The sequence below is a fragment of the Takifugu flavidus genome, chromosome 13, assembly GCF_003711565.1.
Source record: "Takifugu flavidus isolate HTHZ2018 chromosome 13, ASM371156v2, whole genome shotgun sequence".
Lineage (NCBI taxonomy): Eukaryota > Metazoa > Chordata > Actinopteri > Tetraodontiformes > Tetraodontidae > Takifugu > Takifugu flavidus.
The window spans coordinates 10,361,780-10,380,257 of record NC_079532.1 but is presented as its reverse complement, the minus strand read 5'-3'; the positions used below and the strand labels follow the sequence as shown (position 1 = coordinate 10,380,257).

The 18,478-nt window shown below is 52.2% G+C and overlaps 1 protein-coding gene across 2 annotated transcripts; it reads left to right on the top strand.

Moving 5' to 3' along the window:
* Window positions 1-10,997: 10,997 nt before the first annotated feature.
* Window positions 10,998-17,901, top strand: LOC130536743 (homeobox protein DBX1-A-like). 2 transcript variants are annotated; one of them, XM_057052881.1, is made up of 5 exons: window positions 10,998-12,540; window positions 12,627-13,278; window positions 14,353-14,430; window positions 16,833-17,035; window positions 17,148-17,901. In XM_057052881.1, exons 2-5 carry the CDS (start codon window positions 12,930-12,932, stop codon window positions 17,427-17,429), a joined length of 912 nt encoding a protein of 303 aa, XP_056908861.1. In that variant the 5' UTR covers window positions 10,998-12,540; window positions 12,627-12,929; the 3' UTR covers window positions 17,430-17,901. The 2 variants fall into 2 exon arrangements, with proteins under 2 accessions (XP_056908861.1, XP_056908862.1); XM_057052882.1 differs by having other exon boundaries at window positions 10,998-13,278.
* Window positions 17,902-18,478: the final 577 nt, after the last annotated feature.

Below are 18,478 nucleotides of genomic sequence, written 5' to 3'. Positions count from 1 at the left end.
CAATCTCAATATGTTCTTTGCCACTCCTACCCACGGAAAAAGGCTAATGGAGACCTTTTCTCCATCTGTCCAGTGTTTAAACTCTTGTGGTACATCTGTGCCCCACACTGAGTCGTGTGGTTTGAACTCGTAGTCATTCAAATCTCGTTTAAAACGCTTCTGTGCTATGTTCTCGGTGTTGTTGGCATAGATTATAATTGTGTGATCTTTGAGATGTACAGGAGCACACACACTCCTGACCAGTTTGCTGGTAGTGTGTGTGTACAGGAGCACACACTCCTGACCAGTTTGCTGGTAGGTGTGCATACGCATTGTGTCCACATAACCACCATCCCTTATCCACTAATTGTGTACCTTTGTCTTCTGGCGTGAAAGTGGGATAGTTACATGTACAGTTATAACCTTCTGGACACTTCTGTGTTGCCTCATCTAAGGTAAAGTAACCACAGAGGTGCCGGGGGTCATCAATACACTCCTGTTCGCATTGCTCGGAACTTTTATGTTGCTGTAGACACGTTTCCCGATAATACCGACCAGTTATATCGTTTAACTTCACATCTCCACTGACTCCCAGTGTGCATGACGTATAAACAACTTTACAGACATCCTCGTGTAACGACCCCAAATCTCTACCACCACTCCGTGCATAACAGTATGTGAGATTTATCGCACCTAGCACAGGGAATCTGAATCTATTGGCCTTCCCTGCCATTGTCCGTAGTGGCTCTTGGGTGCAATTACTGCGAGTGAACCACGTTCCGTCCAACAACTTGAGTGTGAAGTTCGGTCACGGCTTAGCCCTATGTGGACAAAGCACTGTCCTACACTCCCTGTCATCGGTTCAGCAGTTACTCGCGGTGTATGCACAGAAACTGGTAGCATAGAACAAACATAACAACGAGAATGATTCTGTGTCCGAGCTGTGAAATTAGCATAGCGCCACCATGTATTCAAACTGTAAGTGTGTGAGGACTCTGGATTTTGTTCTAACCACGAATGTTCTAAGTGGCTAACTACGGTGCGTTTAGCGCGCGCGTAGCTCTCATCCTGTCTCAGAGCATCTTTCTGTCCCTGATTACCTCCCTCCTGTCGGAAGTTCCAAAGGCCAAAACTCACGAGTCCCGCCGTCACAGCACTCACCACAATCAGGAAGAACAACTTCATTTCCTTTTAGATCCTCTTCACAGGTTCCGACGGGGTTCAGCCGTTGCTGGACCTATACAGGCCGTCAGCCGTTTACGGAGAGTCCGCCACTGCTCCCTCGCCTTCACCTGGAAGAATTTTCTGTTTCTTACAATGGGAAAGGTGTATCCACGACAGTTTCCGTCCACTCGAACTGCAGTCTTTGTGGTCAGCTGTACTTGATAAGGACCTTCCCATCTAGGCGTGTTCCACCTCTTCCGCACAAACTTCTTCACCCACACGTAGTCGCCCGGTTGAATGGGTTCCTGGGGGGTGGAATCTGTGGAAGACACAGGACTAGGCAGAACATTTACAGTATTCACACATCGGTTGAGTAACACTTTTTTCAGATAATCTGCTATTGTTTCCTCAACATGTTCTAGCTCATTTGTTGTTGCAAAGTATGGTAGGCAATACGGCCGCCCATATAATGCTTCAAAGGGTGTGATGCCTGTTTTCTTGTGTGGTGTTATGTGCATCCATAATTTCACCAGGTCGAGACAAAACATCCAGTTCTTTCCTGTCTCGTCCATACACTTCTTTAGTCTGTTCTTAATAGTACCGTTGACTCTTTCAACCAACCCTGCACTCTGAGGGTGGTATGCGCAGTGATTCTTCAAATCAATGTCCAAAGTTACTCCTACAGTTTTCACTACCTCATTTACAAAATGGCTTCCATTGTCGCTCCAGATGACCTTCGGGATGCCAAACCTGGGAATGATCTCTCTACATAGGACTTTTGCTACTGTCAGTGCATCTGCTTTTGCTGTAGGGAAAATTTCCACCCACCTAGTAAATCCATCTAACACTACTAGACAATATTGTTTACCTTCACATGGTGTTAGCTGAATAAAATCTAGAAAAACTGTGTGAAATGGATGATTTGGTAATGGTGTAGTGCCTGCAGGGGCCTTAAGGGCTCCCTGTGGGCTGTGTTTTACACAAATAGCACATTGTGAACAAAAAATTTTAAGTATGTATGAAGTCCTATAGTGTAATAATGTTCATTAACCATCTGTACCATCCCTCCTGTTGAGACATGGCATGGCCCATGGCTCACTAATGCTGCCCATTTATGCATATTCCGGGGAAGGATTGGTTTGTTTCCTATGGTTAATAGTCCTTTGTCATCCAGTTTGGCTCCTCGCTTCTTCCACATGGCCTTTTCTTTTTCTGGAGCACTTTGTTGCATTTCTTTTAGAATATCATTATCTGCAGGTTCTAAGGTAAATGATTCCTCATTATCAAGAAGTGTGTTGTTATTTGCTGCAGCCTTTGCGGCTCTGTCAGCAAAGGCATTGCCTTGTGAGACTGCGTCTGTGTTGTTAGTATGTGCAGTGCATTTACATACAGCTATTTTACGTGGCTGCTGTACTGCAGCTAATAACTTTTTTAACAGTTCTGCATGCATGACCGGTTTGCCCGTCGAAGTTTTCATCCCTCATAAATTCCATTGTTGAGCAAACACAAACAGCGTGGAAAATGCATATTGACTATCTGTGTATATGGTAACATCTTGTCCTTTGCTTAGTTCACAGGCACGTGTGAGTGCGACGAGTTCTGCAGCTTGAGCAGAATAGGAGGAGGGAAGTGATTTCGCCTCCACCACCTCAGTTGCTGTGACTACGGCATAGGCAGTTCTAGTGCGTCCACAGTCATCCTTTCTCGATGATCCATCCACAAAGAGTGTCTGTCCTGTAGTCAACGCAACATCACTGAGATCTGGTCGCGGCAGGACCTTGGTGGAGACCTCATCCAAGCAGTTGTGCTGGTGTCCCTCTTCTGCGGTGGGTAGCAGCGTCGCTGGGTTTAAGGTCGTGCAGCGACGAATCGTCAGATTCGGCTGAGACAGCAACACTGCCATGCAGGAAAGATGACGTGCGGGTGACAGGAATGCTATCTTACTTTGTAGCAGCAGTATTGACACTGCATGTGGAACTAGCAAAGTTAGCTCATGGTATAGCACCACTCCTGCGGAGGCTTTTACTGCCTCAGGCGCTGCCACCACTGCTTTAACGCATGGTGGGAGTGCACAAGCTACGGGATCTAGCTTGTGGGAGTAGTAGGCTACTGGCTGCCTCTTATCTCCGTGCTTCTGCAACAAAACTGAAGTCATAAAGTCACCTTTGCAATCCACGACCTGCTCAAAAGGCTTCTGATAGTCTGGCAGCTTTAACACTCCAGCACCTACAAGGGCCTGCTTTGTGTGTGTAAATGCTTCTTCAGCTTCAGGGGTCCAAGTTAACACATCAGTCATTGCTGAGGGATTATCATACATCAATGCTTGTAAAGGGGCAGTTATTTTCACATAATCTAAGATCCATGATCTGCAAAAATTCACTAGTCCTAAGAATGACATCATCTGCTTCTTTGTTTTTGGTTTTGGGGCTTCAAGCACTGCTGTTTTCCTCGACTCAAGAATAGCTTTACCATTATGTGTCAAAACATGGCCCAGATAAACCACTTCCTGCTTCACCAGTTGCAGTTTGCTTTTGCTTAATTTATGGCCTTGTGAGGCTAGCCAGTGTAGCAATGCTAGCGTGTCTGACCAACAATCTCCCTCTGTTTTTGACGCCATGAGGATGTCATCCACGTAGACGAGGATTTGACTTCCACACGGAGGTTTAAACTTAGCTAATGATGACATCATTACCTGAGAGAAGATTGTGGGACTCTCACAGTAGCCCTGAGGTAACCTTGTCCAGGTGTACCTTCGTCCTTGAAACGTAAACGCAAACCAAAACTGGCTGTCTGGATGTACTGGTACAGAGAAAAATGCATTGGATACATCTATCACCGTGTACCACTGATGTTCAGGGTTTAAGTCATTCAGCAGAGTGTATGGATCTGCGACTAAGGGAGACCTAGGGACCACTGCAGCGTTCACAGCTTGCAGGTCCTGCACCATCCGCCAGCCGGTAGATGGTGGTGACTTCCTTACTGGAAATAGGGGTGTATTTACAGGAGACTCAGGACACTCTCTGATGACTCCTGCTTTAAGCAGTGAGTTAAATATCGGAACAATACCCTCCTGTGCATCAGTCTTAAGGGGATATTGCCTCTGAAATGGTCTATAATCTGATTTAGGGATTATTTTTACAGGTTCTGCTCCTTTTATAAGACCTACATCTGCAGGTCCTTCCGACCATAATTCAGGGGGAAGCTCTTTCAGCTTCTCCTCTTCCTCCTGCGTGAGGAAGATGTTTTCTTCTCATGAACTCTGGTCTGTGAGGTGCGTTGCTGGATGTGTCAGCAACCATGTTTTAAGGGGAATGCGCCACACCTGGAACTGATCATTAAAATCAACCTCACCCTTCGGTGACCATTAACAGAGCGTCTTCAACGTCGTGTATCGACGGGGCGCGCTAGTGTGAGCATGAAGTTTTGATCACCCGCGCTGTTCGTTCACCAGACTCAGAGTAACCCTAACCCTTGCTGGGGGGGGCGAGCAGCAGTTCCAGCTTCCTCTGTCAACTCCGTTCGTCTGCTGCTCGCTCACCTCTTTTATTGGTGCGAACAGAATGGGTCTAAACAGGGTCTCGTAACTCATTGCCTTCTGACATCTTTACAAACTTCTCTAATCCTGACCAACAGGATACGTCTGAGTGCTGAGCTTGATTGTAAGCAGCTTCAGCACCTTTACGAAACACTCTCATGTTCTTCTTTTCCTATCAACATTCCTCAAACACTCAAAGTCTACATACAATAGCATTTAAAGATAATACTAATAACAACAATAACAATAATCCTTCTCACACTAGGAACCAGGGTTAGGGCTCTAGCACACGTCAACACACGCTAATGACACACGAGAGCCCACGAGGAACTGACGTCACCTTTGACCTTCAGAAACATGGAGTGCACCACCCCCTGCTGGCCAACGGTGGACAACCATTCATGGAATTGTGAAGGGAATTCTTCAGCAGAGGTTCTGTTGTGGTGCCATCAACCCATCTGAGAGAGGAACATGAGCACACGACACGTTTAATAACACATCCTGGGTGTTATAACCAACAGTGGTTGTACATTCAGAACTCTGTGTGGACATCAGGGTCACTCTGGATGTGCCTGTTCCAGACTTCCAGAAGATGTAATTACAACTGAGGTCCACCTGCAGGGTCAGTGGGAGTGTCGGCATGTTTATGCCTTTAATCCAGGACGGACCCCTGGACGGACGGACTCCTGGACGGACGGACCCCTGGACGGATGGACTCCTGGACGGATGGACCCCTGGACGGATGGACCCCTGGATGGATGGACCCCTGGACGGATGGATTCATGGACGGATGGACCCCTGGACGGATGGACTCCTGGACTCCTGGACCCCTGGACGGATGGACCTCTGGAAGGATGGACCTCTGGAAGGATGGACCCCTGGAAGGACGGACCTCTGGACGGATGGACTCCTGGACTCCTGGACCCCTGGACGGATGGACCTCTGGAAGGATGGACCTCTGGACGGACGGACCCCTGGACGGACGGACCCCTGGACGGACGGACCCCTGGACGGACGGACTCCTGGACGGACGGACCCCTGGACGGATGGACCCCTGGACGGATGGACTCCTGGACGGATGGACCCCTGGACGGATGGAGTCCTGGACGGATGGACTCCTGGACGGATGGACCCCTGGACGGATGGACCTCTGGAAGGATAAACCCTGGATGGAAGCTCCACTCATCCACCTGGAGATGAACATCCTTTACAGAATGATGAGCTTGTTGGTGTTGTTGTTGCTGTGTCCCAAACATTTGAGTACAGTCAGTGATTAAGACCACAGCACAAGCATGTTCTCCATGTTCTCCTTGTTGTCCATGTTCTCCTTGTTGTCTATGTTCGCCATGTTCTCCTTGTTCTCCATGTTCCCCATGTTCTCCATGTTCTCCATGTTCCCCATGTTCTCCATGTTCCCCATGTTCCCCATGTTCTCCATGTTCTCCTTGTTCTCCATGTTCTCAGTCTGACATTGGTGACCAGATTTGTTGCTGAGAATCTGAAGTGCAAATTGAGATCAGCTGACTGGACCACACAGCGGGTCAGGACCCCCCCCCCCCCCCCCCCCACACACACACACACACACAACACACACACACACACGCCTCTGAAGACCACATCTGTTCCTTCCTGCTTCAGCGAGCAGAATTCCTTCTCCGTGACATAAACCGACCCAGAAGTCAGCGGCGCCGCAGCCTTTCAGAGGTTTTTGATCATCTGGAGCTCCAATGCAGCCCAACGTGAGAGCATGAAGGTGAAGGAGCACTTGGAGACCTCGACCACACACTCTGCCCTCCGTGCATTCAGGACTCCCCGCCCCCCCATTTCACTCCTTGACAAATTTTCACAGTATTCTTCTCTAATCTCCTAATCAAATGTGCGAAGAGCTTCGGCAACAATCGGGTCGGGCTGAGACGGGCGCCAGGAGAAAGGCGTCTTTAGAGGCTTTCATCTGCTGGATCTGCAGCCGTGGTGAAGGAGTGTCCACCACTCAGCGTCTGAAAGGACATAATTGCAGCAGAGTTGCAGGAGCTTTGCCAAGGATGCTAACGCATGCTAACGAGGTGCTGCTGTCCTCCCCAGTGGAGGCACAGTTCAGGGTTCCTGTGAGGGTTTGGAGGTTTGAACGTCAGAAGGTTGGTGTCCACCACTAATGCCAGGTGTTACTGAGGAGCAACAAATTAAATGTAGCTTTTTTAGCTACAAATAGCTGGTGTAAAATAACCATGTGTCCCAATTACGATGCTAATCTAAGTAGACAAGCAAGTGCTAACCGTTCTATCCTTTCCCTTCATAAATGTCCAAAGTTTGGACAGTTTTTCCTCATCAGAACTTTATGGGCAGATGCTGCTGCTTCTTCTGTGCTTGGCTAACAGCCCATACTGGCAGCTAGCGCTTTTAGCGGTTCATTTCCAGAAGTGGTAGCATGGCAACAATAATCAGACATTAGCATGTTGCACCCTGTTAGCTGAGTGGAGGATTCTTCTAAAGCAGGCTGGAGGCAGTGGAGCCCCTTTTTGTCCATGTGTGATGATGGTTCTGTCATGATTTGCTGCTCTTCTCAGGTGGGTTTCCGCCTGTTGCCCCTGGGGGGCCGACCGCATCACATGGGGGGCCGACCGCATCACATGGGGGCCTCTTTGTAGTTTTTGTGGGTCGTTTGCTGGGGTGAATCGGGGCTCTTTGCTTGATAATCAGGAGCTGATCGAGGTTGTGGTCAACATGGGTGTGTTGGTGTGTGCGTGGTCCTGGTGGGGGGGGGCTTCAGACCACTCCGTCCTATTGTTGTGGGCCCTGTGTGACTGACAGCTAGTCAGCCCTCTTGGCTGGGTGCTGGAGCTCACTGACCAGCAGCATATGGAGACCATTATCCCAGAATGCCGAGCAGGACACACACTCCAGGACCCCCGGGTGCTCTCTTCTGTTGGAGCCTGCTCCTTAGCCTCAGAGCTAGCACAGATGGGCTTAGCATGGCTTGATTTGATAAACTGCTAATCAGCGCTAACTACTAACCAGCAACTTAACCTGAAGCCCCTTAAGTACAAGGAATGGTGTGACCAACATAGAGGATGACTGGGTTAGGGTCCAAATCCAGTTGAGGCACCAGTTCTTCCTCCTCCTCCTCCTCCTCCTCCTCCTCCTCTCTTTATTTCTGTCCACTTGAATAACCGCTAAAGGTAAATTAGCTCAAAATGACCCTGCACAGCAACAGAGGACCTGATTAGCCACGCAACCCTCGCTCTGTGTGTGTGTGTGTGTGTGTGTGTGTGTGTGTGTGTGTGTGTGTGTGTGTGTGTGTGTGTGTGTGTGTGTGTCAGCAGGACAGGGACCATGGAGGCAGCAGTGCACAGGTGAATCACCACCTCCTAGGCCTCGGGTGCCTCGGTTCCTGGCTGGTTGTGCTGGCGGAGCCTCTTGATGGCTGTTAATTGGTCTTTTCTTTGAGCATGAATGAGTTAATTACCCAACCAGACGGTCCGTAAACGGCCCTCGTTGCCTCCCGTCTGCATCCCCGGAATGTTCCTGAGGTCATGAGCTGAAAGGGGAGAAAGCGGAGTTTAGAATTCTGCTCCGCGTTCCCATTAAAACTGGAGAGCAGAGCTGGAACCTGAGCCTCCACTCAGCCCACTTCAGCAGCCACACAGCACCTCCTCATCCACTCATCCCTCCATCCACTCATCCCTCCATCCACTCATCCCTCCATCCACTCATCCCTCCATCCACTCATCCCTCCATCCACTCATCCCTCCATCCACAAGGAATAGATCAATTCAAGCCCTCCTTCAGGGTTCTTCTGTGGTGTTGGATGATGGAGGGATGATGGAGGGATGATGGAGGGATGATGGAGGGACGATGGAGGGATGATGGAGGGATGATGGAGGGACGATGGAGGGATGATGGAGGGATGATGGAGGGATGATGGAGGGATGATGGAGGGACGATGGAGGGACGATGGAGGGATGATGGAGGGATGATGGAGGGACGATGGAGGGACGATGGATGGATGGATGATGGAGGGATGATGGAGGGATGATGGAGGGATGATGGAGGGACGATGGAGGGACGATGGATGGATGGATGATGGAGGGATGATGGAGGGATGATGGAGGGATGATGGAGGGATGATGGAGGGACGATGGATGGATGGATGATGGAGGGATGATGGAGGGATGGATGGAGGGATGATGGCTCCACACCTTCATCTGCTGTTTTCGTCCCTCGTTACTCCAGATGAATAATTACATGCGTTAAAGCTTCAGCTGAACCAGCAGGTGCTCCGTGTATCACCTGTTGCCTTTCATCCGTTTTTTCTTCATACATTTGCTTGACGTCCAGGTCAAAGGTCGCTGACCCCCGCAGGTGTTCATGAGGAACAGACAGGTCAGTTGTTGCTGAGCCACTGAGCCCAGTGAAAAGAGGTTCTGATATGGAAGAAATTAGGAGATCCCCCTGTTCCTTTATCCTCCTGGGTGTGTGTGTGTGTGTGTGTGTGGGTGTGTGGGTGTGTGTGAGGGTGTGTGGGTGTGTGTGTGTGTGTTGTGTGTGTGTGTGTGTGTGTTGTGTGTGTGTGTGTGTGTGAGGGTGTGTGTGTGTGTGTGTGTGAGTGTGAGGGTGTGTGTGGGTGTGAGGGTGTGTGTGTGTGTGTGAGGGCTGCTGAATGGCTGAGGAGGAACAACAGGAAGTCTCCCTCCGTTCACCTGTGTCTGAGGGACTATGATGGTGAGGACTGACCCAGGGGGTCTGTTCTGGTCTCACAGTTCCCATGGTCCTTAAGGCAGGACCCAGTTTGGTGGTTCTGTCCCTTCCCACCCCCACCTCATAAATGACCCGTCCAGAATAGGTCAGTGAACCACTTTAGGATCGCGACCCAGCAGTTGAAAACCACTGTTGGACACAGATGATCTCAGTTTTACCAGGTTTGTTCTCCTCAGAGACGAGAACGTCCTGGAGAAACTGGAACTGTTGCTGGTTTGGTTCCTGCTGGTTTGGTTCCTGCTGGTTTGGTTCCTGCTGGTTTGGTTCCTGCTGGTGTTCCTGCTGGTCCCCAGGGTCCCGGCACCAGTATCACGAGGTCTGGCCGGTCCACAGCTGCAGCCTGGATCTGTTTGTGCGGTTCACTCTGGGTTCTGGTTTCCTTCGTTCGGGCTCTTCAACCTAAAGCTGTTTCTTCTTTTCAACTTCAAAGTTCGGGAGCGAAGCGGACCTTTGTGCTCTGGTGGTTCCCACAGCGGATCTCCTGCCAGCCACTTTATGGGAGCAGCAGATCTCTGACCGGGTTAAACCTGCCCGGATTAGCAGTTTCCTGCCCCCGCCACAATAAAGCGCACCAGGAGCCAGCTCACACCACACACATCACGCTACATACGTGGCTCATGCTAACGCACGTGTGCGCGCCCACGCAGGAGCGCCGCGCCGGAGCTAAAGGCCGGAAAGGCAACGGAACAAAAAGAGGGAAGCAGCAGGAGGTCGTGTGGTCACTTCATCCGCTGCTCGGCCAGACGGCACAAAGTTCAAATCAAAGCCTGAACCGGGATTATCCCAGGGGGGGTGGGGGGGCGGCTCGGATGGTCCGGCTGCTTCCCCGCAGGTGACGGCTCACGTTTCACCTCATCGACATCGTCACCTCGGGACTCCAGTCGGGCTTCATTGTTCCATGAAAGAAGATTCTGGAACAACTTTATGGTTGGCATCATGGCAACAGGAAACAGGAAGTGCTCCACACAATACCACAGCGACGCAATGGATCAGAACGGCACATTTGATTCCACGCCACTGCCCTTTAGCATCAATGCTAGCAGCAGCTGAGGGGCCAAGAGAGGCTGACCCTGGTCCCAGGTGGGCGGGGCCTCTCTCTGAAGCCAGGGAGGTCCACGCTAACCCTCACCGGTTCTTCTCCTTCTTGCTGGATTTCCACTCTGCTGGGCTCCGCCCCTTCATTAGCCGTGAGCTCGGTGTGGCTTAATTACATGTTACATGTTACATGTTTAATCCGTCCTGAACAGGATCAAGTTGCAAACTAAAAAGCAACGGAGCCAGCTGGCCCAGCGGGCTCCTGGGGGTCCTGAATGATCCGAGTGGCCCTCGAGAACTCCTGCATGGGTGGCAGGTGTGGTGATGTGATGCCACTTCCTGGTGTGGGCGGAGCCTCTGCTGTTGCAGCAGGTCAGGGGGCTGCTGTCCGAAAAACTAAAACTAAACACACGCTCAAAAAAGTCCAAAAGCAAATTTTTTGTCAGTTTTGTTTGGAGATAAAAGTCTTTCCAATTTTGTTCTCCCTAATATGTGAAGTGGACGGCGGTGCGCTAGCGTTAGCATCTGTTAGCTTCACTTCTGAGTTGAACAGTCCTGAAATGCTGCGATCTGCATTCAGCCCGACACTTTAACCAGAGGAAAATCAAAGCGTTTTATTCCGTGACAAAATCCTTCTTTTGTCCTGAAGTGCAGCAGATGGTTCCTGGTGGGGAACGCGGGTCTCAGCAGAACTAATTATTCCTCCTGGTCCGCCGGACCGGCCAGGCTGCGGCTCCATTCTTAACCAGCTGCCGCTGAGTTAAACTCGTTTTAAAGCCTCCGAACTCTGTGACTAGTTAAGTCTCAGGTTAACACTCTCAGCAGAACCAGCTGAATTAGAACGAAACTCATCATCAACATTTTAGCTCCAACAAACCAAACATTTGGCCCAATAATCGTTTTTTTTTCTGTCCGATTAATGAGGAGAAACAAGTCTGTTACAGTAGCAACATGCTAACGTTGGGACACTCCAGTTCCTGTGACCCCAGACCAGGACCAGGAGGGGTCTAGGCAGCCGTGGAGCGAGAGGACGGAGCCGTCGGGGAGGGGGGGTCACTGCTTTGATCCTCCAACACGTGGAACACATCAAAGAGACTTGGCGCCTAGCGCTCCTGGGCTAGCCTTTCATTACATAAAGCCAGGGTTGTTTCTAGCTTGTCTGCCGGATCGGACTTCCCAAGAACGGACATCTGACTGGGAAACAGCCGGCAGAGTCCAGCTGAATGAGCGTCCATCGGCGCCGGCGTCGCACAAAGAGAGTAGACGTGGAGCAACGCGATTAGCCCGTGTTTCTGACAAATATGAGGAGTTTGGTCTGGGCGCGGCGTCGGGACACTGCTGACAGGGAACACTCGGCTAAATGTGCATTACTTGTCGATTGGTCACGGAGCTCAGAGCGACACATCAGCGTGCTAACAATCGTGGCTATTATCACAGCTTCCATTCTTCTGCCAGCAGCCGGTTCGGCTTTAATCTCATTGGATGCTCATAATGTCGAGTGGGGGCTTAAAGCCCCCGGCAGGTTGTTAAGGGACGGTCGTGTAAATGCCTGTGGTTAAAACGGGCCCGGGCTCCACGCAAGCTAACCCGGGGGCCGTGGGACCAGGACGGGTCGGCAAGTCCGGGGCCACGAGAAACCTTATTCAAGTCTTCATTTAAGGGGCAGAAACCCTGCATGGACCCTGGTTCTGGGTGGCTAGGAGGTCCGGACCGGGACCACCTCTCAGGACTGAACCTCTGACAGTTAAATTTGGTGTCATCAGCGTGGTCGGGGGAAGAAGCTTCACTCCCTCTTAGTCAAACTTGAGCTTATCTAGATGCTAACGCTGCAGCCACAGGAAGGACCCGTCACCCGCGTGGTCCCTGGCCTCCCCGACGGCTCGGGCCCGCCTGGTGAAAGGGGGACTCGGAGGGGAAGGTCGAGCGTTGGGTTGAGGGCAGGTTCCCAGAGTTGGCAGGGGTGAGAGGACCAAAGTTAGCGCTCCGCTAACCGTTTCAACATGAATGAGGCCACTGGCATTTCTCAGAGCGCATCAATACAAGGACGCCAGCGCCGCGCCGCAGGGCCGCAGGTATTGAGGCGGGCCACGCCGCATAATGGGATTGAACACTGGCCACGGTATTTATGTCACTTCGTGTCTTGTCAATCCCATAACAGGCGTGGAAACGGCGTGGGGATCTCCCATGGCGACAGGACTTCGCCGTATTCACAGAGAACCCAGAGAAAAGAGCCAAGCCTCATTAAATTCACGTTTAATTCTCACTGAGAGCGCTTAGCCCCCGATATTAGCATAACAGTGTGTGTGTGCGTGTGTGTGTGAGTGTGTGTGTGAGTGAGTGTGTGTGTGTGTGTGAGTGTGTGTGAGAGAGAGAGAGTATATGTGTGTGTGTGTGTGTGAGTGTGTATAAAGCCTGTGGATGAGAACCCACCCTGTCAGTGTGTTCTCCAGGTTCCTCCAGCATGTTCTCCTGCAGCGTCCTGCCGCCGCCCCTCTTCCCGGCCTTGCTGCGTCCCCCCGGGTCTCTGTCCTCCCCCCTGACCCGCTCGCTGCCTTCGGGCTTCCTGGTGGAGGATCTCCTGCGGCTCAGCCAACCCGTCACTTACCTTCACCGGACTTTGTCTTGCAGAAGTCCCGCGGACTTCGTGGCTTTGAGTCCGGGTCCATGCGGCTCTGTGCAGCCGTCAGAAACCTCCACGGACCGACCCGCGTTCCAGAACCGCTGGACCCCAGAGCGTCCAGACCGATCCTGTGGAGGTTCTGGTCTGAAGTTTGGCGTCAGCGCGATCCTGGCACCACCGACACGGAACTGTGAGTAGAGAAAACAACGTTGTTGTTGTAGAGTTAGGAAGGAAGGAAGGAAGGAAGGAAGGAAGGCAGGAAGGAAGGAAGGAAGGAAGGAAGGGAGGGAGGGAGGAGGGAGGGAGGGAGGGAGGGAGGGAGGAGGGAGGGAGGGAGGGAGGGAGGGAGGGAGGGAGGGAGGGAGGGAGGGAGGGAGGGAGGAAGGAGCTAACCATGCTATTCCAGCCAGCTGCTCCAGATCCAGATCCAGATCCTCCCCTCCGGCTCTAGCGACACCTTCTGGGCCTTGGGGACCTTCCCTGGCCGGAGGGTCACTGCCGGTGTCCCGTCCATGGGCAGAGCCAGGATGGACGGTGGTTCTCGTTGGATGTTCTCAGGAACAGCCTTGTGCCATTCTGCTGTGGCCCGTTTGGACCTGGAGCCGTTTGCAGGTGCCCCATAGTCCCGCTGGCCATGAGGACTATTCTGGACTTCTGCGGTTGTTAGATCTTCAGATCTTTTGCTGGATCAGAGGGAACGTCTCCCTACATCCCTCTTTGTGAAGGACAAACCTCTGTCCATCATGTCCCGTCCCGTCCTGTCGATGGGAATGAGTTTGGAGGTGGGAGTTGTTCCCAGGAGGTTCCTCCTTCCTTTTCCTGCTGGAGAACTTCACAGCTGCTTTTTGGTGCCCAGGTTCAAGCTTGAGGTCGTGGGAGGACGGCACCTCCAGCTCCACCTGTGTGGTGGTGGTCCGAGCCCTCTACAACACTGTGGACTCTTGTCTTCATCTCCCTCCTGATCCACGAGCTTATCGTCCATTTTAGCTTTAGCAGCAACTTTAGCTCCTCTCTTCCTGAATCGGTATTCCACCTTCCTGTCCACACCTGCGTGGGCGTCTCTCGGTCCTCACGCTAGCCCTTCCTGCGGTATCGTTCGTCCTGCTTCACCTGTAGCTCCTCACCTGTGTCACCTTCCTCCTCTGAACGTGTCCTTTCCGTTCGTTTCTGGCGCTAACGCCGCTGTAGCGTAACCTTTTACTCTTTCATCATTTAAAGGATAATTGTGTGTTTGTGAGGAGTGACTGAGCTCGTGTGTCCTCAGGTGTCCACCACAAACCGTTTCCTGTTCCTGTGATTGATGGCAGCGTTCATCCGTTCATCACGGCCTCTTACTTCACAGGTTAGTGCACGTTAGCGTCCGAGTGAGGCCTGAGTGGCGTGCACGTGACGTGAGCGATGTTTAAGCGACACAATTCTGGACTCAGTGGACTTTAAACAAAACATCACTTTCAGAACTACGTCTGTCAGCCAAACGCTCGTGTGCTAATGCTAAGAGCTCAGATTTCCTGAAGAGTTTGTAAGTTTGTGTCTGACGGGACGGGTCCAGTTAGCCTGTTAGCATGGGGACGTTGTCCTCATCTACAAATTAGTCCCGTTTGTCACGCTTCCAATCTACGAGGCCAGTTGGTCACGGTCTGAATGCGAGGCGGCTTTTTTCCCAGCTCCGCGTCGGATTCCCATTGAACCCCCAAAAAGCACCAGGAACCATGACCGACAGACCACGCACGTGAACAGGCTCACGCACGTGAACAAGTTGTCTCCCCAAACTTTGTGCAATAGTGATTCTGCCTCAACCTCAGTCTTCTCTGACAGTTTGTTCTTTATTAGCGAGAATCCGCCGCAGCAGAACCCAGGCTCCTCTTTATGCTAACGCTGCTAACGGCTTTTTAATGGCTGTGGAATAAAGTGGCCTGTCGACGGCCTTTGCCAAGCGATTCATTACAACACAATCAGGGTTCTGGCTGTGTTTGCAGCGCTACAATGCCCCCGTCACACTTCATTAGAGGCCGTGTGAGCAGCACCGGCTCATTAGCACCAGCTCCGTTTCCACCGCCGGACAAATTAGCCTTTTCCACAGACAACAAGTGAACTAAGGGCGACATCCTGAAGGAGACACAAACTTCATTCACAAACAGTCTAAAAGAAAAAAGAAAGTAAAACAGACAGCATATAATTAAAAACACGTCAACACGTAATTTTGTTTATTACTAAAAAATAATGACCGAAATAAATTATTTGAATCGATAATTAATAATGTTCAAAATTAATTTATATTGAATCAAAAAGTTTGAAAAGACAAAGAAAAACCTGTTTTCTTTTTCTCGGATCAAATTATGAGTGAGAGAATATTGGCCTAGATCTGTAGACCCCTACCCCTAACCCCTTCCCTACCCCTCTTCCCTACCCCTAACCCCCTTCCCTACCCCAACCCTCTCCCCTACCCTAACCCTCTTCCCTACCCCTAACCCTAACCCCCTTCCCTACCCCTACCCTAACCCCCATCCCTACCCCTAACCCCCTCCCTACCCCTAACCCCCATCCCTACCCCTACCCCCCTTCCCTACCCCTACCCTAACCCCCTTCCCTACCCCTAACCTCTCCCCTACCCTACCCCCCTTCCCTACCCCTAACCCTCTCCCCTACCCCTACCCTAACCCCTTTCCCTACCCCTACCCTAACCCTCTCCCCTACCCCAACCCTCTCCCCTACCCTACCCTAACCCCCTTCCCTACCCCTAACCCTAACCCTCTCCCCCCTACCCTAACCCCCATCCCTACCCCTACCCCCCTTCCCTACCCCTAACCCCCATCCCTACCCCTACCCCCCTTCCCTACCCCTACCCTACCCTAACCCCCTTCCCTACCCCTAACCCTCTCCCCTACCCTACCCTAACCCTCTCCCCTACCCTACCCCCCTTCCCTACCCCTAACCCTCTCCCCTACCCTACCCTAACCCCCTTCCCTACCCCTACCCCTACCCTAACCCTCTCCCCTACCCCTAACCCCCTTCCCTACCCCTAACCCCTTTCCCTACCCTACCCTACCCCCCTTCCCTACCCCTAACCCTAACCCTCTCCCCCCTACCCTAACCCCCATCCCTACCCCTAACCCCTTTCCCTACCCCTAACCCTCTCCCCAACCCTAACCCCCTTCCCTACCCCCCTTCCCTACCCCACCCTCTCCCCTACCCTAACCCCTTTCCCTACCCCTAACCCTCTCCCCTACCCTAACCCCTTTCCCTACCCCTAACCCTCTCCCCAACCCTAACCCCTTTCCCTACCCCTACCCCTACCCTCTCCCCAACCCTAACCCCCTTCCCTACCCCTAACCCCCTTCCCTACCCCTAACCTTCTCCCCTACCCTACCCTAACCCCCTTCCCTACCCCTAACCCTCTCCCCTACCCCTACCCCTACCCCTACCCCCCTTCCCTACCCCTAACCCTCTCCCCTACCCCCTACTAACTCCACTCCTAACCCTTAATCTACGGCTTCCTCAAACCCTAACCCTGGGTGATTCTGCCCCCTCCCCTATTTTTTCCGGGGCTGGTCTCGAGCCCTGGCCAACAGCCGTTTCCCTCCCCCCGGGGGGCCCTCCCCCTCCGCACTCCCCCTGCTATCAGTAGGCCAGTGCAAAAAAATTTTTATCCCAAACCCTGAACCCTAATCCTAACCCCAACCCTCAACCCTAACCCCAACCCTCAACCCTAACCCCAACCGCCCGTTTGTGTGTTTCTCTCTCCAGCTTCGTCCTCCGTGGTCCCTGTCCCAGGAACCTTTTCCTGGCCCCTGGTTCCCAGAGGGAAGCCCAGGAGGGGCATGTTGCGCAGGGCTGTGTTCTCAGACCTACAGAGGAAGGCCCTGGAGAGAACCTTTCAGAAGCAGAAATATATCAGCAAACCAGACAGGAAGAAACTGGCCAGTAAACTGGGACTGAAGGACTCGCAGGTACTGGGTCCAAAACCCTGTTGACTAATCCAGTTTAGTCTGAGCACCATGTTTGTGCCAACGTGTTGGTGTCTGTACGAGCTCACTGGTGACGTGTCCCTGTCCTGTTAAGGTGAAGATCTGGTTTCAAAACCGCAGGATGAAGTGGAGGAACTCTAAGGAGCGGGAGCTGCTGTCAACGGGGGGCTGCCGCCAGCAGACCCTGCCCACCAAGACCAACCCACACCCAGACCTGACAGATGTCGGCAGCACCCTGCACTCAAGGCCAAACAGGACTTCTGTGAGCAGCCAGAGGTCACATCTCCACCCACACGTGCCTCAGGTCCGCCAGAGTCCTTCACCGCCACCAGGGGGCGACAGACCGTCAGACCGGGAAGAGATCACCGTTTCGTAAAACCGGCTCTCCCACACGTTCAAGACGGTGAAGTGACTTTTGTGAAGGAAGCAACAATGAAATGACACCAGACCCACCAGGGTCTGAGAGACCTTCTGTCTTTCTGGTGTCTGAATCTCCACCGGACCCTCCAGAGTCTGGAGCTCCACCAGACCCCTGGTTATGTAGGTATGGAAGGTGCTACTGGTGGAGTCGCCAGTTTTGTGAATAGACTCGATTTCATAGTGAGCGCGCGACTGTTAAAGGTTCTTCGTGATCCGTTCTTCTGCCCCTGATCTTCAGCTCAGAGTCGATCCTGAAAAGCTGAACTTGGAACTCAACACACTCCAGAGGTTGGAGACCCCAGCGGTCCACCTCTGGGGGCAACACCTGCCTCCTCAGGTGGAGCTGATGTTCTAAAAGTTCAGGAACATCCAACTTTGTTGTATTTCGGTCTTTTCTAAATAAATTCTAAGACGTGTGTGAATTCTTACCACCAGGTGTCGCTACTATGAAGCCTCAAAAGTTTAAAGTTCCATTTTGCAAGAAGCCTAAATCCTTGTTCCCCTCACACGGCTCCACATCAGGAGAGGGGGCGACGACAGACGGGTACAGACGGGTACAGACAGGTACAGACAGCCGGTGCTTTCCGGCAGGCACCCTCGACACAGCTGCACCAAGGGGGGGTTTGTGCCCCCGAGTGGTGTTTTGAGGCTGCACAGCTGCTCTGTTTCTGGGGTTTTCCCACTAATAAATGTGACTGCGTCCCAGATGTGAAACACCTGTATTCATGCTCATGACGGAGGGTCGTGTGTTTGTGTCCCTGCACGTCTCTGACCGCTGAACTGTCTCCACGTCAGGGGGCTGTGGACTGTGTCCCCCAGGAGACTGGACCATATAGTCGCTAACTGTGCTACGTTCATCGCTCCTCCAACACAATGTGGATCACCTGTGTCAACCCTGAGCAGAGCATCATTTCTCCGGAACAGCGCCACCTACTGGCCTGGCACGCTCGTGGAACTCTCGTTACCGTGGACCCGTGTGAAGGTGCATCACCTCCTGGAACACGA

Excerpts from the sequence above, each read along its gene's own strand:
- LOC130536743 (XM_057052881.1), top strand. The coding sequence starts at position 12,930 with ATGTTCTCCTGCAGCGTCCTGCCGCCGCCCCTCTTCCCGGCCTTGCTG. Across the intron at positions 13,279-14,352 it reads GGCACCACCGACACGGAACT|GTGTCCACCACAAACCGTTT; the intron begins GTGAGTAGAGAA and ends GTGTGTCCTCAG. Across the intron at positions 17,036-17,147 it reads TGGGACTGAAGGACTCGCAG|GTGAAGATCTGGTTTCAAAA; the intron begins GTACTGGGTCCA and ends TGTCCTGTTAAG.